Raw genomic sequence first — 23,422 nt, 5'->3', positions numbered from 1 at the left:
AAGCATCTGCACCCTCGCTACGTCCCCCCACACCACCCCCCACACCCCCCACCCCCCTCCCCCCCCCCCAATGTGCCGAGTCCCCTGCATGCTTGCCTCCCTCCGTGCTAATCCGACACCGTCCCTAACCCCCGCCTGCTAACCCGGTTTCTCTCCTGTGGGTGCTGCAACTCAATCATTGTGGTGCATGGCGATCGGCTTGGGTGGTGCCGTTGCATTTGAGTGGTGCTTGTGGGTCGGTCGATATATATTTATTTATATATATATAAAATTATTGAAAATGTTTTGCTGGTATTGTCCGGAATGCTGGATTATTTTCAGATGTTTTGTTGTTTAATAATATTTAATAATAATAATATCAGATTATTATGGATTGGCCTACTGTGAGTTCTAAGAGTTAGTGCCTCCCAAGCCAGCCTAGCAGTGTACGGGTAAATATTGACAAGTTAAGTCCAGTGCACGTATCACGTGAGTTACAAGTTGCCTATGCTGTGACCGAATCGAACGGAATGCGGCCGATTCTCGTCAGATCTCAGAAGACTGAGCAGGATCGAGCGCCCGATAGCGCTTGAGCTTGGATGGGGGACCGACTTGCATAAAAGCAGGTGCTGTGTAGGGCTGCTGCCACGGGGTCACGCCGTCAGCACAATCGATAGCTGTAACGTACCATGCTCCAATGTCGACCGCGCTGACCGGCGTGGTGAAGTACGGCTAAATCACCCCCCACGGCCTACACGATGTGGGGAATCCCTCATCGTGGCAGACGGCGCCATTAACGCCGCAGTGAATAAGGGTCACCGCGCTTCTGAATGGGGCGCGGTTATTTCCGAGAACTTGGGGAACGGTGACGGCGGGAGGGAATTCCAAAGGGGAGCATTGCGAGGGAAGGAGCTGAAAAGGAAGAAGTGTGGCAAGGGTGGTGGTGGTGGTTGGACGTGGGTAGCGAGAGGCCTCGACACGGGCGGAGGAATCAACGGGTGAAACTCACGCGAACAGTAACCGTGGTCGTCACGATAGGCGAGCGATGGGGAGGTGCCCGCCAGCCAGCGAGCGAGCGACGCGCGGACGGCAACCGCGAATGAATCTCGCTTCCCCCCCCCCCCCGCCCACAACCTCCGGCGCCGGTTGTGAAAGGCGGCGGCCTGGGCCCGGCGATTCAGATCGGCGAGCAGACGGTGATCACGGTCAACGCCAAGGATGCCGGCAAGGGCAAGGTGACGTGCCGCGTGTGCACGCCCGACGGCGCGGAGCTGGACGTGGACGTGGTGGAGAACCCCGACGGGACCTTCGACATCTACTTCACGGCCCAGGAGCCCGGTCCCTACATCATCGCCATCCGCTTCGGGGGAGAGCTCATCCCCAACAGCCCCTTCCGCGTCATGGTGCGTGCACACGCTTTCCCGACGCGCGCACGCTCGCTCGCTCATGCGGTGTTTCTGAGAAAGAGCGCCAGTTGTTTTTCACGGCAGCGCCGGCTAACGTTTGGCTCCCGCTGACGTGTGCCGTCGCGAGTTGCCACGGACGCCGCTGCCCCGGTGTCGTGCGCTAACCTTTGTCCTTCCGAACGGGGCCCTAGGCGACGGAGGATGCCATCGGGCGGGAGCCGCTGCGGCCGTTCAGCCTCGTCATCCCGTTCGCCGTGCGCAAAGGAGAGATCACAGGCAAGGGTGGCAGCGGCGGCACACCGACACGGAGCGCGCTCGCCGTGGACTCGTGCGTCACGACGGCCGGCTCCGCTCGCGTCGTTCTAGCGGCCTCGCACTCGACACTCTAACGCTCCGCCCCCCCCGCCCCTGCTGTGAACAAAAGCTTCATGGCTCATCGGATTTCTCCAGGGATAAAGATTCCGATTTTGAACATCGTTCTGCCCTCTCATCCCCTATGGCACGTGCTCTGCCGTGTGATCAAAAACGCCGAGCCCAAGAACCCCGCCGCACCTCGCTGCGATTCCGATTCGCTCGCGTTGCGCTCACCCGCTCTGACTGGACACGGACACTCACCCGACGTGGACACTGACCGCACGCTCACCACTCACCAGATCGCTCCCCACTCACCGCTAACACAGCCAGGACGCGGCCAAGCAGAGCTTTAGCAACGCCCTTAACGGGGGTCGCGTGCGTTCATCGATGCGCAGGCGAGGTCCACATGCCGTCGGGTCGCAAGGCCAAGCCGGAGATAACGGACAACCAGGACGGCACGGTGACCGTCAAGTTTTCTCCCGTGGAGAAGGGCCTCCACGAGATGGACATCAAGTACGACGGCAACCACATCCCAGGTACCGAGCGGTCACTTGTAAAGGCGCCACCGTGCCGAGATGTTAACTTCCTCACCTGGTATATAGTAGGGCATGGGTTCGATCCCAACCCTGACGTCTGTATATTTGGAGTTTGCGTTTCTCTGCCCGTGGTCGCGTGGCTTTTTGTCCGGGTCCTCCGGTTTTTTCCTGGACGTTTAGAATGAACGTTACACGTTTAGAATATTTGTCTGCTATCATTTTCCACATGATAAGCAACTTATGAAAATAGTTAATTGGGACTTACCTGGTAAAATAATATATTGTTTTATAAAATAGTTTTAGTCAACCTTGGACTGGAATTCCTCATTCTTCTTTATTCCAGCAATTTTTATATATATATATAACAAAAATAATAATAATTTCCTGCTCAAATCAGCAATGAGGCGTTGCTCATCCTCCATTTACAGGATTTAGCCAGTGGTGGAGATTCCATATTCCTATGATGGGGAAGGGGGGGGTGAGTCTGTTTGTAAGACAACCGCGGTTCAGCACAAAGTGGCGCTCGTTTTATCGACCCGAGAGGGATGATGGGCCGGCCGAGTCGACCTCCGGCCAGGATTTCAATTGGCAACCTTCCGATTGCGAGCCGCTCGCTCTGCCGATGAGACACCTGGCCCGGTTTTGTCAACGGGCCTGTAAATATTTATTAATTATTTGGTATCGGCGCTTGCCCCTCTCAGCCAATAAGGCTACGCTAAACTAAAACTCTAAACTAAAAACTTTTAAAAAAAATTTACTAGGTAAAGCCCACTGAGCTATACGGCTCTTTTTCAGAAGCGACCTGGCCACAAATGATAGCCCAACGAAGTGGGCTTGTCACGTGGAAATTTATAGCAGCCAAATACTCTGAACGCGTGACGTTGACTCTAAATGTCGAGGGAATAACCGGAGTACCCGAAGAAAAATCCACGCGACCGCGGGGAGAATACGCAAACTCCACATGTACAGCAGGTGTCAGGGTCGGTATCGAACCCACGACCACCTGTAGACCAGGCGAGGTAGTTAACATCTCGCCATTGCTGCTGGCGGTGGTGGCGGAGTGGGGGGGTGGTGGGGAACGTCGTCTCTTGCAGCGCGAGGCCCCAATCCCGCCGCTGTTCCCTCGCAGGGAGCCCGCTGCAGTTCTTCGTGGACGCCATCGACAGCGGTCACGTGTCGGCGTTCGGACCGGGCCTCAGCCACGGCACGGTGAACAAGCCAGCTTCGTTCACCATCCACACCAAGGACGCCGGCGAAGGTAGCGGCCGCACGCCACGCGCCGCCGCAGCCGGCACGGCCGAGACTGGGCGAGGGCCGCTGCAGAGATAGCGGATGGTGACGATGGCTGGCAGTCAAGGCCAGGACGATGGAAGGGGAAAGTGAACGGGGGTTGTATCCGACTGACGGCAATGATAGTCGAAGTAATAATAATAAAGCAGAAAGTTGCGTGAAGTAAAGATAACAGGGCAGCAGTTTAAACAGTGTTTTTTTTACATTCTCCATTATATTTCAAAATTTGGTGAATTTGATTTGCCGCCGATTTTTATTTTCTGCGTAGCGCACCTCTTTATTTTAGAGATCCGCCCTCCTCTACACTGGGGCGTCTCGGAACGCTTCACGCAACTTACACCGCATCTCATCTCAACACATTTGAAAGGGACAACCCCCCCTAGTGGCAGCTTCCCCTCCCTGTTGTTGCAACGTTGTCTGCGGGATTCAAAACCGCCAACCTCTGCAACGAGCCGCGTTCTGTTTAAACACGTAGGCCTTTCCACAAGATGTTTTTCTGGGTTAGATCACGTAAATATAAATGTGTGGTTAAACCCGCTACCACCTGACACAGCCAATTAATAACTAATTGCCATGTTTTTTTTACGTTACATACCTCACTATAATTGGCTGTGTCGGGCGGTGGCGGGTTTACAGACACATTGAAATTTACGTGATCTCACCCAAAAAAAAAAACTCTTATGAGCCACGTTCTCCACCCCAAAACCCTGGCCGCACAACATTTTTTTCCAGGCGCTTTGAACGGACGACTGCCGAGCGGCGCTTTGCCCCCGACAGTCGGCGAAAGGCGACACACAACGGGAACATTTTGTCTTCGTGCGTCCCCTAGGGGGGCTCTCCCTGGCGGTGGAGGGGCCGTCCAAGGCGGACATCACCTGCCAGGACAACAAGGACGGCACCTGCACGGTGTCGTACCTGCCGACGGCGCCGGGCGACTACAGCATCGTCGTCAAGTTTGACGACAAGCACATCTTGGGGAGCCCCTTCACGGCCAAAATCACCGGTGAGGGGCGTGCGCAGGGGCCCGCCAGAGAGTGTGCGCACAACACCCCCCAAACCCTGGAAAGTGCGCTGTGTAAATCCGAAATAGAATAGAATTGCAGGGCCCGCAGGGCCACTGGGGGCCCCCTGGTGGCCATTAGTGCGGCCCCTGAAATTGCGGCCCCCCCAACAATGCACCAGCCAGTCGTCGTGCTGTCAACCTCCCAGTGGTTTCAAATGTGTGGTGGCCCCTCACGCTGATGATGGTTATCGAAAATGGGCGCCCTTCGGAGAATTAGTGAACAACACCGCCCTCACCCGTTGATGCGCGAGGTGCACAAAATGGTAAAGGCTTCACGGAGGGGATCTTTGTCTTTGTATCGAGTCTATACGTGCGCGTACGTGTATCGTTGTGTCTTTGCGCGTGTGCACACCAACACGCGAACATGTGCATGTGCGCGCGCGCGTCTGTCCGTTCCGTACAGGCGACGACTCCCTGCGTACGTCGCAGCTGAACGTGGGAACTTCCCAGGACGTCTCCCTGCAGATCCTGGAGACCGACCTCAGCCAGCTGTCGGCCTCCATCCTCGCGCCGTCTGGGCGGGAGGAGCCGTGCATTCTCAAGCGTCTCCACACGGGACACATCGGTACTCGTTCGCGTGCGAGCCTCCGCGAAGGCTTCCATCCCTTCGCCACGGGCACGTCCGAGCCGGGTTACGCCGGCCTCACGAGATATCTGGCTCGGGGGGGGGGGGGGGGGCAAGCAAGGCCGGGGGGTGGGGGGGGGCAAGGCCTATAACATATTTGTCGCGCGCAACGTCGGTCAGTGCGCAACGGTATGACGCGTGGCGTCACACCGCTCTCATAGCGCAAGGCCACGACCAAGGAGGGCGCTCGCGTTTCACTTCGTCTGGGGGGGGGGGTATGTCGGCGTGTGTGATCCCAGTTGGGTAATTCGCGGTGTCAATTTTTTTTCAAACTCGTGGCGAATTTGGATGGCCAACTCTCTTCGAACGACGGCGCCATGGAATCTTTCGCGTGCGCTGTGAGCGACGGACGGCACGTCGCATCGTCACGGTCGGCACACACCGCAGTATTAACTGGGGCGGCCTGCCGGATTCGAAAGGGCGAACCTTTGCGACGAGCGACGAATGCCCCATCCCCAAACCCCCGCCCCTCGTGTAACCCGCATCATCCACTTCCCCCACCCCCAACCGCTCCCCGTCCGCGCGTGCACGCGGCTTCGCAGGAATATCGTTCACGCCCAAGGAGATCGGCGAGCACCAGGTGAGCGTCAAAAAGGGCGGCCGCCACGTGGCCAACAGCCCCTTCACCGTGGTGGTGGGGCCCTCGGAGATCGGCGACGCGAGCCGCGTGCTCACGTCCGGCGCCGGCCTCGCCGAGGGGCAGACCTTCCAGCTGAGCGAGTTCGCCGTGGACACGCGCAACGCCGGTGAGGCCGCGGCCGCGGCCGTCAAAATGCTTCCCGTCGGTCGGTCGGTCGCACGCACTCGCTCAAGCCCCGCCAGGGCGGGAAGGAACCCGCGCGAGCTGTGGCGGCGGTGCCGCCATCGCCGATTGGGACAGCGTTTTTCCAGTGCAGTCAAAACGCAGGATTCATAAAAAATCGGGAGCTATAACGCAGGCGACTTCATGCCAAGACGCTGCGCAGAAGCAGTGGCTGCGTTTGATTTGATACGAGAGAGGCCGTCGGTCGTAGGCAGAGGGAAAGAGCCTGGACTTGCACAGGGCGCAGTTGACAGTGTGGATGACTGTTGGGGAAGATAGTTCCTGACTGTTGGAGCCAGCAACAAATATGATCGACCTCTCCTTCAGTGAAGCTTGAACAGGGGCTTCGACAGCAAGCGGGGGGGGGGGGGGGTGGAAATTGCGTGGAGTAGATTGAGATGTGGGGGGCAGAGGTAGGACAGCTCATGGACACGAGTAGTTCATTGAGAGGGAAGAGACGGGGCAGGCAAGCAAGCAGGCAGGGGCGAGTCCATGGAAGATCTTTCATTCTCTATAAGTGCCATATTTAAATCGATCTGGAGTTGGATTGAGATCCAGCGAAGTGGCTGGAGCATTTCATGGTGTGGCGGGGGTGATGCGGAGTGATTTACGGCGTGTTGTTGTGTGACGTCCCTTGCCAGGATATGGTGGCTTGAGTCTGGCCATCGAGGGGCCCAGCAAGGTGGACATTAACTGCGACGACCAAGAGGATGGGACCTGCAAGGTCTCCTATTGCCCCACCGAGCCGGGCAACTACATCGTCAGCATTAAGTTCGCCGACGAGCACGTGCCAGGTAACCTTGGCAATGCGCGCCTGGTTGCCGCGGAAACGGATCGGGGGTCAGAGCGCGGGTTGAGTTCAGATCCAGGTAGCCACCTGCGATGAGAGCATGCGGTCTCCATTGTAGCCAGTTGATGGTCTTAGCCCAGTCACGAATGATGGCACAGAGAGCCCAACGCAAATAAATATGGACACACTCAAAAAGTGCCTTGGTTAAGTGATGTCATTAGCGGAACGCGTGGATGAACGAAGAGCGCTAGGGCATTGTAGGTGGCCCCGTTGGCTGGGAGGTCACTGCGCTGAGTTGGCACTGCTGAGAATCGCCGCTTCAAATCGAGGTGGCCGCCTCAAATTTAACTGGCCTCTCAGGTGAAGAGAGATGTGAGTATGTATGTATGTTGAGCTTCTTTTGTACCGTACATAGCCAACCGTTCTCATCGGAAGTGTGAGATGATGATGGTCTCAGCCCGGTCACCAGTGACTGCACAGAAAAAAAAAACATTGTATTTAAAGTATTGGTTTTTAAACAGAATTTTATTAAATTCCAGCTCTGAGAATAAAAACAATTATGGGGAAATTCCAGTGCCCCTTGACAGGATCTCGGAAGTAGTTCTATGACATCTCCTTCCACGGGCCGTTTTCTACCACGTGAGGCTTACGCCGCTCTGTGAGAGAGACGATTGGAGAGTTGCCCCTGATGACACGACAACGACGCCAAATGCACGCCGGGAACAAAACCTGGGGAGATTAAAAGAGAGAGAATTGAGAAACTCCGTTTGTCGTTGTGCTTGTTCCGCCCTCAACCTCACTGGGCTACGACCTGCGCCCCCCACCCCACCGTCCTCTGGACGCCCCCCCCAGGAAGTCCGTTCAGCGTGAAGGTGAGCGGCGAGGGCCGCATGAAGCAGACGGTGACGCGGAGGCAGCAGGCGCCGTCCGTGGCGTCCGTGGGGAGCACTTGCGACGTCGCTCTCAAGATTCCAGGTATCACCCCCCCCGCTACCCCCCCCCCACTCCCATCCTAATGACGAACAACGGAGAAATTATCCGTAGCACCGGACTTGCAGGCCAGAGGCCAACGGTTCAATCCCCCGACAGGGTTATGGACTGTTTTTGCCGTTGTTTTTTTTTGCTGTTGTTCAAGCCTGGGAATTTGAACTTAAAAGCTTTATCTTTTTTACGTATTTACTTTCAGTGGTTTGCTCACCTTTCCTATACTTTGCGGTCCTGCCGTTTGTTTGTATTGGACGCACTGTGGAATAAGGGGCTTCGTAGCTCATCGGATTTCTCCAGGACGAATAAAGATTTCCCATTCCGATTCTGAACAACGTTACGCCCTCTCCCATCCCCCTATGACACGTGACCCGCCAACGTAATCACAAACACCGAGCTGAAGAACCCTTGCCTCTGTGTGTGCCCGCACGCGCGGAACAGAAATCGACAAGGCCGAGCTGTCGGCGCAGGTGACGGGCCCGTCGGGCCTGCAGCAGCCGGCCGAGATCACCGAGAGCGGCGACAGCACCTACTGCGTGCGCTTCGTGCCGCAAGAGACCGGGCCTCACACCGTCAGCGTCAAGTACCACGGGCAGCACGTGCCGGGCAGCCCCTTCCAGTTCACCGTGGGGCCGCTGGGCGAGGGCGGCGCCCACAAGGTGCGGGCGAGCGGCCCGGGACTGGAGAGGGGAGAGACCGGCGTGCCGGGTAAGATGGCGAGCGACGGTCGGCCCGGCCAGCTTTTAAACGTAACAGACGCGCAAACTCCGGACATCCTCGCGAGCAGCGGCAGTGGCGGCGGCGGCTTTTGGCTGGCCATCGAACAACTAAGACGGTCACTGCATCGCGCGCTATCAGTATGCGCTTCTCCGGCCCTTTGGAACGCTCTTCCTTCTGATATCAGGAAGCCACTGGAGCTCTGCACTTTTAAATCATCTAGATTAAAAACTAATTTCTTTAGAATAGTTTGTTCATGTTTAGTTTGATGTTCTTCCACCTCCGATCAGCATGGTTGGCTACGTATGGTGCGAAAGAAGTTCAACATACGTACATACATAGAACTTCGCGTGCGCCAGGCTCGGAGTGCGTTATTGCCGGGAGTTTCTGGGAGGCTCAACGGCGGAGGCAGCAGGGGCTCACCCCTCTCCGTCGGCCCCGCGTACTTTTCAAGAGCCGCGCTCGGCCTCGGTTACCGGCGCAGCCTCTAGAGTGAGGGGCCCTTGGCCATCTCCGATGTTGCCCCCCCCCCACTGATTCTCCTCGGTCACTGCCAACTCCCTCCCTGGGCCACGCGAGCGTGAAGGCCACGAGTTGGGTAGCTCTGGCTCGTTGGTCGGGGGCCTGACTATTACATTTTTAAAATTTTATTTTAACCAGGGAAGGCCCACTGAGCTATTTGGCTCTTTGTCATTTGCAACCTGGCCACAAATGATAGCTCAACGGAAGTGGCTGATTGTGTGGAAATTTAAAGCAGCCAAATACTCTAAACGCGTGATGTTGATTCTAAATATGGAGGGAAGCACCCGGAGGACCCGGAGAAAAATCCATGCGACCACGGGGAGAGAGAGAAAGAGACACGCAAACTCCAAATATACAGCAGGCATCAAGGGTCGCGATCGAACCCACAACCTCCTGTCTACCAGGCGAGGTAGTTAACATCTCCTCGCCACCGCGGCGCCCTAGAATCCACAGGTCTGCCGTCACCTTGACAACAGAGGCTGCGACTGGAAAAGAAGAAACGCCGACTGAAACTAACACAACCACTGGTCCACACAGCCGAGTTCAGCATCTGGACGAGGGAGGCGGGGGCCGGGGGACTGTCGCTGGCCGTGGAGGGACCCAGCAAGGCCGACATCTCCTTCGAAGATCGCAACGACGGCTCCTGCGGCGTGTCGTACGTGGTGCAGGAACCCGGTAACGTGGCGCCCTGACATGCACGTGCGTGTGCGCGAGTGTCGGGCGTGTGTGCGTGTGTGTGCGTGTGTGTGTGCATGTGTGTGCGCCTGTGTATGGGGAGCGATAGTATAGCGGTTAGGGCTACGCTGCGCTAGGAACCCGGCGACCCGAGTTCGATTCCCGCTCACGGACAACACCGGTGACGATTATCTGAACCGGTTCTGGGCCTCCCCAAAGTCGACTCGGCTTTAAAAAGAGTACCTGGTGTAGCGCTGTGTAAACATCAGCAATGGGGAGACAACGGTGGCCGGGCGCGGTGCTGGCCACCCACCCTCTCCTGTGCTGCGCCGGCCTTCACAAGTGCTGCTCGCAAACAGCACATGGCCCCAACGGCATCTTCTGAACCACAAGAGATGGCGGCGACAGTTTGGGGATTTTTCGTGGCTGCTGTTGACGCCGGTGGCGGCGGCGGCGGCGGTGGTGGTGACGGTTGTCGCCGTTTTTGTCGTTTGTCGGCCGCGTGCCACCGCCGCGCAGGTGACTACGAGGTGTCGGTGCGGTTCAACGAGGAGCACGTGCCGGACAGCCCCTTCCTGGTGCCCGTCGGCGCCCCCAGCGACGACGCGAGGCGCCTCACCGTCGCCAGCCTGCAGGTGAGGCGCCAGGGAAGCCTTTGTCCGTGTAAAGAAACAAAAACAACAAACAACCGCGAGCGTGTGCACGCCCGCACGTACGTGCCAGTGTTAATTAGCGACCGAAATTATTCGTCGGCAAAGTGGTTTGTTTTGCTTAGTCTGGTCAACGATGACTCTCGCGTGGACGAAAATCGTCCGGCGCGACGAATGACGACGGCTCCTGCCCGCCAATCAACCAACAACGCGCGCCCGTCTATGACGAGACGAAACTACCGGGCCACCTCGTTTAACGGCGTTACTCGAGTGCACAGAGGAGGACTCAAAATGGTAATTGGCTCCCAAAAATATTTTTAAGAAGGTAATGGCGCAGCCCCTGCAATACCTTGCTCACTGCTGGCGGAAGGGCATCCCATAGAGGGAGCTCGATCTAGGCAGCGCCTCTGGAGGGATACGTTTGGCCTCCTCTTCCACCCTGGCCACAGCAGCGAGTTCAACACCGATTGACTCTCCCTCATATTATTGGTGGGGGGGGGGGGCGGAGGGGGGTGCACGCCCCCTCACACCAAGATTTTAATAACCAACATCAGAGTAACACTGACACAACGACCGAGCGAATCGAGTCTACGACGACCGAACGAAGTCCGCAGCGTAAAGACGCGAGAGACGAGTCCGCAGGTTATCGTTGACTAGACTTAAGGCCGCGACCGACCCAGAGGACAAGCCCTCCGGCTCGATTAACACTGGCACGTGTGCGTGCCTGCCCGCCGAGTGCGTGCGTGCGTGCATGCGCGTGCGCGCTTGGCGCCCGGTTGATGCCCAACAGCTTCAAACGTCGCCGGCCTCCTCCTCCTCCTTGTCGCCAACAAAAAGCTCGCCGTCGACAGGAGTTCACTTTCGGCAGCTTTGTTCGAGCGCTAAAAACGTGCGACTGGTCGATGGATCCCTCCTTTTCACCCCACGCTACGCTCGCTGGGCGTCAGGCAGTTGGCAGGCTTGGGGCCCTGTTGCGAGCAATTACACGTGGGGGGGCCCCCCCACCTGGGCCCCTGCACACTCGATGGCGATGCCGCTGCATTGGGTTGCCTCCAGCGGAGGGAGCTCGAGAGAGCGTGCGTTTTTTGTTGTTGTTTTCACGTGGGAAGAAATTGGAATCCCCAGAGAAAACCCCACGCGCACACGAGGGGTTGACACTCGAAGAGCGACCCGCCTCTTCTCTTGACCTCTGGGTAGACATTAGCGCGAGTGGTCACAGTACGACGTCACACATCCGCACCGACCAATTAACCGCCCGGTGCGCCGCTCGCGCGCGACGGTGCGACCGCGATTTCCTGCGGGCGTTCGCGTTCCCGACCGTTTCGCACGTCCGCCTGAAGCTCGTGGCACATGACAGTCGCCCACTTCATGGGGCTTTGCAGGAGAAGGGTGGCGTTTGAAGCTGACAGGCAGAGTGGCAATTGCTTCCCTAGCGCCTCGTGTGAAGGCTGGTGGGCCGGTCCCGGTAACTCTGTGATTGTGTGTTGTGCGTTCGATGCGTTTCTCAATACCGGTGACTGCTCGTGTAACCGCGGTACGGCGATACTCCGAATTGCGTGGTGCGATCCACAGTAAATGTCTCGTCTGTCTCGTGAACCGTCGCTGCTCATTGTATTTTTCTTAAATAATTTCCTGACAAAATATTTATGAAATTACACGCTCGATAATTAAAGTTGTAAATATAATCTCCGTGCTGGTATTTGACAGCAAGGTGATTCGATTACATCTTTGTGTTAGTAAGTTAATTTTAGTATTTGTTGTAACTGTCCGCGCTGCGTTATAAGCGTTATAGATCGTGATTATTGCAAAGGCTAGTGGCAGGATTTTTTGTATACTTCAAGTACACAATTGAAATACAATTACAAAGTTAATTAAAACTGATATCGCTGCAATGTAATTTCACGACTATTAATATTGTATCTTGAGTAACCTGTCGGATCTTCGACATCGCTGCACGATTCCATCATGTAGACCGGCCTTTCTCAACTCCACCCCTCGTGTTCCCCGCACGGTACAGCTTTCCACGATCTCCAACCATCAGCCGCTTGCAATTGTGCAGTGGCTTCATTTGCAGACGAGCATAAAATGATGGTATTCACGGAAATGCGGACGGACCATGGCGGGTTGCTTGAGAAACTCCGGTGTAGATCCAACCTGCGCAGATTTCCACGGCTGTCCTGTTGTATAGCTTTGCGGTGTATGTGTGTCTTCGGGTTGTACCGCGCGCTGTCCTGCACGAGGTTCGGCGTTTCTGTCCACGTGGAGTGAAACGTGGGGACGGCGTGGCGGACATCACGCGGCGCAACGCGGGAACTCGTCGGACAGCTCCGCTGCTTTGGATGTTTTTGCTCACTGTCGTCGGGATGTTTAATTGTGTTCCGCTAAACCGTGCAACGTGCCCATCCAATAGGAGTCAGGGTTAAAGGTCAACCACCCAGCATCCTTTGCAGTTCAACTGAACGGAGCCAAAGGGGTGATTGACGCCAAGGTGCACGCACCCTCGGGAGCTGTCGAAGACTGTTTCGTGTCTGAGCTGGAATCTGGTAAAATGGGAAATGCACCACGCCACTCTGTAACGCTCCCTTCTGCACCGCGCCATGCTGCACGACCCCCCACTCCGCACCACCCCCCACTCCGCACCATCCCCCACTCCGCACCACCCCCCCACTCCGCACCACCCCAATCCACACCGCTCAAATCCACGCCACTCCGCACCGCCCCACTCTGCACCACGCACAAGACGTGGCCTGGCGGCATGAAGGAGGAGGACTTAGAAGAGTGAAATGTAGACCTGCTTGAAGCGATCGCCACGACCAGTGGGAGGAAAGAGAGACGAAGACGTTTGTCCCGCCTCATCGTCAGAAGCCACGTGACCACGGACAGAAGGGGAGAGAGATAGATACATATATAACATCACACGTTGTACTGTATTCTATTGTGTCTACATAAATGTATTTATTCGTGATGTCCTTATAGCGTGCCAGTGTAAAATTTAGCCAAACTCAAATTTACTAAATTGGGTGAAACCACATTGTGAACATTGCTCCCGACCGCCGAACTACACTCGTCACTCAAACACGGCGACCTTCGCGAAATCCTCGCGCTGCGGGGACGCCGCGGGTACCAAATGTGCTCGTTTTGTTCCGTCATCGTTACACGTGGCTCTTCGTGGGCGTTCTCCCCTTGCGTTCCTCCCTTCTCCGCCTCCTCTTCCTACTCCTCCCCCCCCCTCCCCGTCCGTCGCAAACGCAGACAAGTACGCCATTCGCTTTATCCCGCGGGAGAACGGCGTGCACACGATAGAGGTGAAGTTCAACGGGACCCACATCCCAGGGAGTCCCTTTAAGGTTCGTGTCGGCGACCCCGGCCAGACCGGGGACCCTGGACTCGTCTCTGCGTACGGACCCGGACTGGAGGGGGGCATTACCGGTGAGTGCCGCAACAAGACAAAGACAAAGATCTCCCAGATAGCCTGTAATGGACTCGTGGAGCAAGCGCTGTTCAGCGGGCACCTGTGAAGGCCTGCACAGGTGCTCGCACACAAAGGGGGTGGGTGGCCAACACCACGCCGGGCCGCCTTTGTCTCCCCCAATGACGATGTTTACACACCGGACCAGGTACTGATTTGAGGGCGAGTCGACCTAGGGGAGGCCCAGAACCGGTTCAGATAATCGTCACTTGCATTGGCCTTCAAAGGGTTGCACTACTGCTGCCACACTTACGCACACACGCACACGTAGGTGGGCGGTTACATCGCCGCAGCGATCGTACCAGGCTAGGTGCATTTCGTGCCAGGCTAGGTGCATTTCGTGCCAGGCTCGGTGAAGTGCGGAGATCACGGGACCAGAGCCGTCCGTAGGGTGGACGGCGAATCAGGGCGACTGCCCTGGGCCCCGCGCTGTGGGGGGCCCCTGCGCTTCGATGTCAGTGTCAGATATAACACTTCCGGTTTAGTTTGAAATCACACCGTGGGGGCCCCAGGTCCCGCACCCCCTTCCCCCCCTATGGAGCGGCTCTGCCCGGGACAGACGCAGGTGCCTCGGGTTGCACCCTGCCTGTCGGCTTGAATCACCACCGCACTCTAGCGACTCATCGCAGCGCAGCACAACGCCGCATATCCAACTCGCCGGCCACCGACGCACAGGCGGACATGTGCAAAGGTCGGATACGTGAAACGTTCGCAAAACAACGACAGTTACGAGAGCACAAATAGGTCACCGGGGCCAAAAGTCGGAGCGCGATCTGCACAATATAAGGGCGGGGAGAGAAAACGAAACGCGCGCGACAGTCTTGGGCGCACGCGAGCGCGTGCGGAGAGGCAGGACGAGCCGAGTCGCGACCGAGCGTGCGCCGCCGGCACGACCCTTGCGCGCAGGGGCGACGCTCGACTTCGTCGTGAACGTGAGCAAGGCGGGACCGGGCGCACTCGCCGTCACCATCGACGGGCCCTCCAAGGTCAAGCTGGACTGCGTCGAGTGCCCCGAAGGCTACAGGGTCACCTACGTGCCCATGGCGCCTGGCAACTACCTCATCACGGTCAAGTACGGGGGACCCCACCACATCGTCGGCAGCCCCTTCAAGGCCAAGGTCACCGGTGGGTGCTCGGCCCGGGGGCCTCTGCATTGGACGGCCGCTAGTCGGGTGGAGGGGGGGGGGGGAAGCCTCGGTCCTCACCGACGGCCGATGAGAGCTCTCAAATACCTCGCCGTGCAATTGGCGCGCACCTCGGCGTTATCCGGTGGATAACCTAAACGGTGACCTTTACCTTGGTCACAGTGAGCATGCCAACGTTGGTACGTGGCTGGAACCAACGCTGACCCGACGGCTTGGCCCCAACGTTCCACGTTTTACACGGGGGGGGGGGGGGGGGCAAGGCGCGTCGGTCGAGGTCGGGTCCGAGTTCTGGAGTCGGACGCCGCGGCGAGGATGCTTGCAGCGACGGGGTAGACGTCGTATTTTTGGCGGGCCGTTAAGAGGGCAACGAACATACGGACACCGCGGAGAAAGGCCGCGAGGCACGGGGGCGTCGCAGCCTGCGCCGCCGACTTCGGTCACGCCCGAACTTGCGTCCTCCTCCCACCCGACAGGTCCGCGTCTGGCCGGAGGCCACAGCCTTCACGAGACGTCCTCGGTGCTGGTGGAGAGCGTCACGCGCTCGTCCACCGTCAACGCCGTGAGCGCCGGCCTCCCGCGCTTCGCCTCGGACGCCAGCAAGGCGGTGTCGCGAGGCACGGGCCTCGGCAAGGCCTACGTGGGCCAGAAGAACAGCTTCAGCGTCGACTGCAGCAAAGCCGGCGAGTGCACCGCAGCGCCGTTTGGTCGCGGCCGCGTTTTTTTTTGCCGGGGGAGACTGGAGAGGAGGATTTCCGTCACTCTGCTTTCTTTTTACACGTCTGGGACTGGCACTGTCAGAATCAGAACATTTATTTATGCTGGAGGAATCCGATGAGTTATAAAAGCTTTGTTTTACGGATGTCCAGTAAATGTCCAGTCCTGTCAGGTGTCGTACCTTGGGTGGGATACATTGATTTAGTACTTGAAAGGTAGGTTGTTTGGGTTTTAGCAGCCGCTGTCGGGTTGGGGCTGGATAGCAAGTGGCCAGGAGATGAAGTATAACAATAGTTTGTTGACGTATTTGGTCTGCGCACGCCACCACCTTTTTTCAAACGCGAACTATTTATTCAACTAAAACTATTTTTATTTTCCCAGGTAACGCTCACTGAGCTACACAGCTCTTTCTGAGAAGCGACTTGGTCACAGATGATAGCTCAACGAAGTGGCTTATCGCGTCTAAATGTATCGCAGCTTAATGCTCTAAATGTGTGATGTTGATTCTAAATGTGGAGGGAAAAACCGGAGGACCCAGATAAAAATCTATTGTCCACAGGGAGAGAGAGAGAGACACGCAAACTCAAAATATACAGCAGGCGGCAGGGTCGAGATCGAACCCATGACATCCTGCATACCAGGCGAGGTAGTTAACATCTCACCGCCACCCCTGCGCAGGAAACAACATGCTGCTGGTGGGAGTGCACGGGCCGCAGACGCCGTGCGAGGAGGTGCACGTGAAGCACATGGGCAACCGGCACTACAGCGTGACGTACACGGTGAAGGAGCGCGGGGACTACGTGCTCATCGTGAAGTGGGGCGACGACCACATCCCCGGCAGCCCCTTCAGGGTCAACGTGCCCTGAGATGCCCGTCCGCCGTCGTTCTCGCCCACAACTCGAGAACACAAATGTATTAGGGAGACCAAAAAATTACGTACGTGTTCCGCCCCACCCCCCACCGCCCACTAATATCTTGACAAAATGTGACCCGACCAGGCAAAATGTTGAAATCAAGCAATTGTCTGGTCGACTGCTCGCTCGTGACACCTACTGATGGTTCAGTGCGGTTGCAGGATTCCGTCAAAAGTGTCGTCATGCCAGCGGCGATGCATTCGGGAAAACGCAAGTCCCGTCAATTTGTCGTTCAACTCGAGGGCCGAAAAGTCTCGCCTGAAATAATTTTGCGTCGCGCCGAAAGATTTCCTTGTTCGGCGGCACACGCCCTGCAGCGTCGCGACCGAGAGTTGCTCGACGTCGTCCGCGCGCTGCCAAAGCACCCCGAGCGGCGGGTACCTCATCCGCCCAGTTGGGCGCTCTTCTTGTTCGGACGGGGATGACCGACACGTGACGCGTGCGTGCGCGCGTGCTCACTGTCATCGCGTTGGCAGCCTCCCACACCCCAACCCCCCTTTCCCCCCCCCCCCGCATCGCGTTGTAACCTCTGCCACCCGCACGCCGCTTCACGCGAATCGCCGCGCACAAACACAGATGATGTATTTAAACAAAAAAGTGAATGCGACCCAGTTTCTTCTCACGTTTCTTGGTTTTTGTTGTTGTTCGTAATCGACACTCAACACGACTGTAAGCCCCCCGCGCGCACGCGTGCCCGCGCGGTCATAAACTGCTCGTGTGAAGGAAGGGACGTTCGTCCGGACCCAGTCGCTGCCAAGGACTTAAGCTACCTTTCCGTTTTCATTCGGCCGCGTCAAAATCCCCCACCAATCGACCGTCTCTGCTGAGACCAACTGATCGCGTTTTCCGCCCCCCGCTTAAGATTTTTTGCACCGCCTTGTTCTGCTCGCGTCTCGGTCGATCGGCAGCTCGCGGGTCCGGGGAGCGGAGCCGGGGGGAAGAAAGCGTGGGCCACTCCCCCCCTCTTTCCACGAACTTGGGGAAGAGTAAGCCCCCCCCCCTCCCCACGCCACGGATGCAATCCACAGGGCCTCTCTCAGAGCTCTGGGCGAGTGGCGGGGGCCCCCTTCCGCCAGCGTTTGGCGCCAGCGAGCACTTGCAGGGCTGCGCATTTACCTCCTCGAGCTGCTTCGTAGCGCGACGCCTACGGCGCACGGGACTGCCACGACCGATCGACCGACTGGGTTGATAGCCCGAGCACACTGCTCACTAAGTTCATTCGCAGGTGCCCAGTGCGTTTGTCCTCACCGCGCCAACGGCCTTCACGTTGCTGCGCCACGCAGATAGAGCGCGCCGTTTGACGCGCGGGTTTTGCCGAGCCTTGTGCGACGAGGGCAGGAAATGACACTTCTATACAGGATAGTTCTGTTTGCGTTGCATTTTATACTTTACGTGCCTGTTTTGCATCCTTTCAAGTATCGCTTCATATTATAAATACTGCTAGGCTAATAAACAACGCTTAATTTTGGTTAAATATTCCGGCTGTTGCTTTTGTTTCTGTGCCGATGAAATGCTCCTCCTCTCGCCGATTGGTCGATTCGCGACCTTGCAGCAGTCGCTCAGCGGTTCGCGAGTTGCTGCACGGACCCCGGCGACCCGAGTTCGATGCCCAGCCGTGGCTGCTGCTGCCATCGGTGATGAACGATATCCGAGCCGGTCCTGGGCCCAACGCTCTCTTACCAACCCGCCGCTGGCCAGAGTGTCGAAGTGCCACGGTCAAACAGCCCCTGTGGGGCACTGCCCGTCATCCAGCTGTGGATTGACAACACTGATGGTTTGTTTTAGAAAGACGTGGCGTGGGAAAAGAAGAAGAGAAAAGACAACAGAATTATCGTCGCGTCCTGTTGTGAACACTGAAATGCACACACAAGTCAAAGCGAGGAGTTACACGGCATTTAGCAGTGCTGCGTGTAACTCCCCGTGCCACTGCGCAGGTCAAATTTCACGGCGAAGCAGACGGGGGGATATTCCCAGCGCTTCAATTTAGCCGGATTATTCCACAAAACGATGTTCGGCGAATTACGCTGCGCAAGCCACGCCCATCCAGCGATGTTGTCTTCCCATGACTTGTTTGTTTTTCCTCATTGGCATCATATAGGGCACAGTAATGCATGTAGCGTGTACGCAAGTGGCAGTGCCTTATGCCCAACAGTCTAAACTGCGAGCCAAACCTCGGCAGGAGGCGTTTCGGAAATTATTGTCGAGAAAGATTAAAAGCAGCATCCCTGTGCAAGGAAGAGTGTCGTCGCCAGTGAGCATTTGTGAATTCGACAACGAGAACGCGACGCAGTAAGAACACAGCGTCGTACAAAGCAGGGGGGAGAGGACCTCAAGTAAAATATATATATTGGGATCTCAAAAAAAGTCGAAGGTTTTGTACTGAATATGAAAGCAATCGTTCACCAAAAGGTAGGAATTACATTGCGATGTTTGTGTGCTTGTTAAGTTAACTATTTAAGGAAAGAGCAACGTGAATTTTCAGAAGCCAATAATTGCTTTTGCAAATCGAAGAAAACGAAAATTAAATTCCAAAGAATCTTATCAATAAAAGGCACAAGGCTGTGGATTGTGTAAGGGGTCGACACACAACCACCGGCTTTTAAGTCGATTTCCCAACACGTGTCAATGTAACGATCTATTTAATCGAAAGCAGCTAACATCTCGCCACGGTGGCGAGATGTTAGCTGTTCTCTCCATGGTCGCGTTCTCTCCGTGGTCGCGTTCTCTCCGTGGTCGCGTGGATTTTTCTCCGGGTCCGATTTTTCCCTCCACATTTAGGATCAACATCACGCGTTTGGAGTATTTGGCTGCTATACATTTCCACGTGATCAGCCACTTCGTTGCGCTATCATTTGTGGCCAGGTCGCGTCTGAAAAAGAGCTATACAGCTCTGTGAGCCTTACCTGCAGGTAAGATAAAATATAAAATACTTGAGTTTAAATTTCGATTTAAAGCTTTCGTGACTCCCTTTGATGCTGCTAATCCTGCATAATGCACGGGCATAATGACTTTAAACCCCCCGCCAAACCTACGCATTTCACAAGTAGTACTAATCGCATGTCTGCATTTCCCATAAATATGCTAAATTCCTATTGATGTGCAAATTATTTTGTCAAGGCGCCCTTCCCCCCTCCATCCCAGCTTAAATAGTCGCTCCAAGCCTGGGGTGTGTCATTCAGACTGTCTTCTCGACAGACCTGTTCTCCACCTGAGGACGGCTGCTTGCGTTGTGGCCGAAACGTCGTGAGAATTATTTTATTATGCTTTCTTTTTATTATTGTATTATTTCCATTCTACGTGACTTTACCGAAAGAACCAAGAAGATACTTGAGTTTAGTTGAATATTTACGTGAATGCATCGCACCAGGGGACCAGCATGCACGTGGCTGGCAGCCGAACCCTCTGCCGAGCAGTCTGCACACTCCGAGGACAACAAATTCACGTGGAGACGACCACGAACACTTCAACGTTGACACTAGAGACATGCACGATGCTCTAACCCAGTGCCGGATGATCCTAGTCGCAAAAGTAGCTACACGTGTAGTAGCTGCTACTACTACACATGTAGTAGTAGTTAATACACATGTACACATGTAGTAGCTATTTCACATGTAGCTATTTCACACGTAGCTACTACACGTGTAGTAGCTACGGGCCCCGCACTTTTAAGGGCCCCGCGCTAAATGCTTTCAAGCTATCAATTCCGGTTCAGTGATTCTGCACTTGCTTTATTACTATAGTACTATACCGCCTTCGACTGTTATGAACGACTGGGTGTTTAAGGTTAGTAATTTGTCGTATTATCTGGCTGTATAGCAAATGAAAGAATACAATTACTTCACTATGCAAGTTAAACATTTGTCTTTTGATATTTATGTATATTTTTATTTAGGGCCCCTTTATCACATCATGCTACAGGCCCCGCACTAGCTTCCAGGTGTCAACCACCCGCGATTAAACTGGGGACATCAAGTTGATGGTCATTCCCCAGTCACCAATGACCGCACACAATAAAACAACGCTAGTCTTGTTTTTATTTTACACTTTACTTGGCAAGATTCCAACTCTGGGGATGTTTCAAGGTCAGTGTGGCTGTTGGGCGATGGGAATGTCTATGCCCCCAGCAGGGCGTGCACAAAAGTGGGGAGCGGTGGTGTAGTGGTTAGCGCCTACGCTGCGCTACGAACCCGGTGACCCGGGTTGGATTCCCGCTCACGGTCAACACCGGTGACGATTACCTGAACCGGTCGTGGGCCTCCTCCCCTAGGTAGACTCAGCCTCAAATGAGTACATCGTGCGGTGTGTAAACATCGCCACTGGGGAGACAAAGGCGACCGGGCGTGGTGCTGGCCACCCACCCCCTCGTGTACCGTTCCGGCCTTCATTAGGTGCTCGCTAACAGCACTTGCCCCAACAATCTGTTAAGGCTACACGGGGGGTCTTATAGAAAAGTGCCACGCCTCCTAGTGTGGCTAAGAGGTCACTTGAAGAAATCTCAGAGGTAGTGTTGTGATATCTCACTCTGCCGACCACTCTCTAACGGGGGTAAAACATTCGGTCTGCCAGATTCCCGAATGGATTCATCTTCTCTCGTGACATGGCAAGAAGGTAGCAGCCACCTGCCGACGGAGCTTGTGAGTGGTTGACTCATTACTCTGGGGCCAATGCACTAAGTATCCACATGCGCACCAATGATGTATTTGAGGTCTCCTGGTCTCCCTCTCCCTAGCATTCCGAGGTCAAGGCTCCGTTCCTCGGGGTGGTCGGGCATTTTTTCCAGTGCAGCCCCACGTCTATGGAACGCGTTGCCTCTGACAATAAGTCAATCAGAATATTTCGAGATATGCCCTGAAAATTCACCTCTTTAAAATGGCCCTTCCCCCTCTCCCCCCCCCCCCCCCCATAGTTTTAGCCGTTTACGCTGCTGGCTCTGTCGTATTTCCTGCTGCCCATGCACAGGTTTTCAGTTTCATTTATTAGGTATAGCCCTGTGAGCCATTCGGCCCTTGAATCGGGTGCAACCGCAACAAACAAACAACAAAAACATGAGCAAGAAAACATCTTAAAGTGGCTATGCGCAGACAGAAAAATCCAGCACGGTCGCGCATTGGGATCCTTGGATGAAATGTGCCTTGCAGATGTCAATTATTTTGATGAATGTACATTGCTTGAGAGTCCTGTCCCAACTGACCACCGCCGGTCACGGGTGACCAGCAGATGGCAGCACAGCGATGGCTCCGTGAAGCTCCCAGAGTCACCGCCTCGTGCGTGCTGTGTGGAGGAGTGTCGCCGGCTTCCCCCGGGCTCTCCTGGCACGCCAAGCCCAACGCTCGACAACGTGGAATTTGGCTCAAACGTCCCCATGCTGCAGAGGATCCTACTGAACAATAGGACTCCGATTCAGCGAGGATTCCCCGGTTTAAGAGCTTTAAAAATAATACGTCTTGTAATGCTAAATTCATAACCCCACCGTCAATCCACTGCTGGATGAGCGTCTCTCTCCATGCCGTTGGGCCATGGGGTGACTGTTTGACCCAAATTTCACGCCGCTGTTCGGTGCGAGGCAGGTTCGCAGCGGAGTGCGCTAACCACTGCGCCACCACTCGGGCCCCTTGTTGCTAAGAGGCATTTGAAATCGCCACCAGAAGAACGGAGACGAGCGTCGTTTGACTTACGGGCGACGCTTGGAAACTTCGAATGCAGATTGCGTCTCTCTTGTACACTCCGCCTCTCCATTGGACGTCCGCGTCTCCCCGTGCCTCCATTGTCTGCCGCCTCTCTCGAACACTCAATCTTACAAGACCGAGACTCCCACCACCACCACCAACTCCATTCCCGCACTACCCCCCACCGCATCTCCTCCCGTGCGAGAGACCCCCCCCCCTCCCACGTGACTCCTCCCCCGGCTAGCATCCACCACCAAACGTCCTCCAGCATCATCATCATCATCGTGGTCGTCATCTCTCTCACTTCTCACGCTCCATCCATCATCCGCCGCTCCTCGGACCCGAGTCCCAAAGGAGAGCCGCGGGGAGAGAGAGAGAGAGGGAGAGGGAGGGAGGGACGCTTCGCGGAGTTCTCCCGGGAGTTGAGACGGAGTCGAGGTCTCCTCTGGCGCGTGCTGGTGGCGAGACGCTGGGGACAGGGAGACTCGCAGAGCCGGGCTCCGAGAAGGGGGGGGGGGGGGTCCGCGCGGCGTGGTTGCGTCTCGCTGCCGTGTCTCTCCGTCTCTGCCGCGTCCCTTCGCCGTTCCTCGCTCGCCTCTCCACCCCGTTTCTCGTGCGTCTGCTGAAGCCTCCGATCACTTTGCTGCCTCTTGGCGTCTCTCTGCGGTGTTTCGAGGCTTTGCTGCGTCCCACTACAGCTGTCTCTGTGCTGTGCCTCTGTCACATGTCTGCTGTGTTTCTCGTCTCATTGCTGTGCGCCTCTGCCGTGTCTGGCCGCACGCTGTGTCTCTCGCATGCCTATGCTGTGTCTGTCTACTGCGTCTCTGTAACCTCTGCTGTGGCTTTCTCGTCCCTGCTGTCTCGCTAGAATCTGCTGTGTCTCAGCTGTCTTTCTGTCGTGTCTCTCTGCTGTGTCTCTGCCGTGTCTGTCTGCATGCTCTGTCTCTCTAGCCCTCGCTGTGTCTACCTCGTCTCCGCTGTCTCCCAGTGTACTTGCCGTGTGTCTGTCTGCCGTGTCTCTCTGATCTCCGCCGTGTCTCTGCTGTGGAGTCGTGGCGCGTCCACCCTCGAGTCATCGACTCTCTCTCGCCATCCACTCCACATCGACTCTCTTCCACTGC

At 56.0% G+C, this 23,422-nt stretch overlaps 1 protein-coding gene across 2 annotated transcripts in view; it reads left to right on the top strand.

Annotated features, from left to right (window-relative positions):
• The window catches only part of LOC144731293 (filamin-C-like), an 88,502-nt gene extending 70,393 nt beyond the window's left edge, over nt 1–18,109 (top strand). For both annotated transcript variants that reach the window (XM_078612346.1, XM_078612345.1), the window contains 17 exons: nt 1,135–1,382; nt 1,577–1,661; nt 2,135–2,275; nt 3,405–3,533; nt 4,395–4,568; nt 5,032–5,193; nt 5,796–5,999; nt 6,697–6,849; nt 7,698–7,820; nt 8,271–8,537; nt 9,606–9,743; nt 10,263–10,378; nt 12,804–12,936; nt 13,646–13,822; nt 14,769–14,987; nt 15,481–15,687; nt 16,400–18,109. In XM_078612346.1, the coding sequence (XP_078468472.1) occupies nt 1,135–1,382; nt 1,577–1,661; nt 2,135–2,275; nt 3,405–3,533; nt 4,395–4,568; nt 5,032–5,193; nt 5,796–5,999; nt 6,697–6,849; nt 7,698–7,820; nt 8,271–8,537; nt 9,606–9,743; nt 10,263–10,378; nt 12,804–12,936; nt 13,646–13,822; nt 14,769–14,987; nt 15,481–15,687; nt 16,400–16,587 (2,864 nt within the window). In that variant the 3' untranslated portion in view covers nt 16,588–18,109. The remainder of the gene's footprint in view (nt 1–1,134; nt 1,383–1,576; nt 1,662–2,134; nt 2,276–3,404; nt 3,534–4,394; nt 4,569–5,031; nt 5,194–5,795; nt 6,000–6,696; nt 6,850–7,697; nt 7,821–8,270; nt 8,538–9,605; nt 9,744–10,262; nt 10,379–12,803; nt 12,937–13,645; nt 13,823–14,768; nt 14,988–15,480; nt 15,688–16,399) is intronic.
• Nucleotides 18,110–23,422: the final 5,313 nt, after the last annotated feature.

This window comes from Lampetra planeri, chromosome 38 (genome assembly GCF_965212315.1).
Source record: "Lampetra planeri chromosome 38, kcLamPlan1.2.h2, whole genome shotgun sequence".
In the NCBI taxonomy this organism is placed as follows: Eukaryota; Metazoa; Chordata; class Hyperoartia; order Petromyzontiformes; family Petromyzontidae; genus Lampetra; species Lampetra planeri.
The sequence above is the reverse complement of the archived record's forward strand: the minus strand, read 5'-3'. Positions and strand labels throughout refer to the sequence as shown.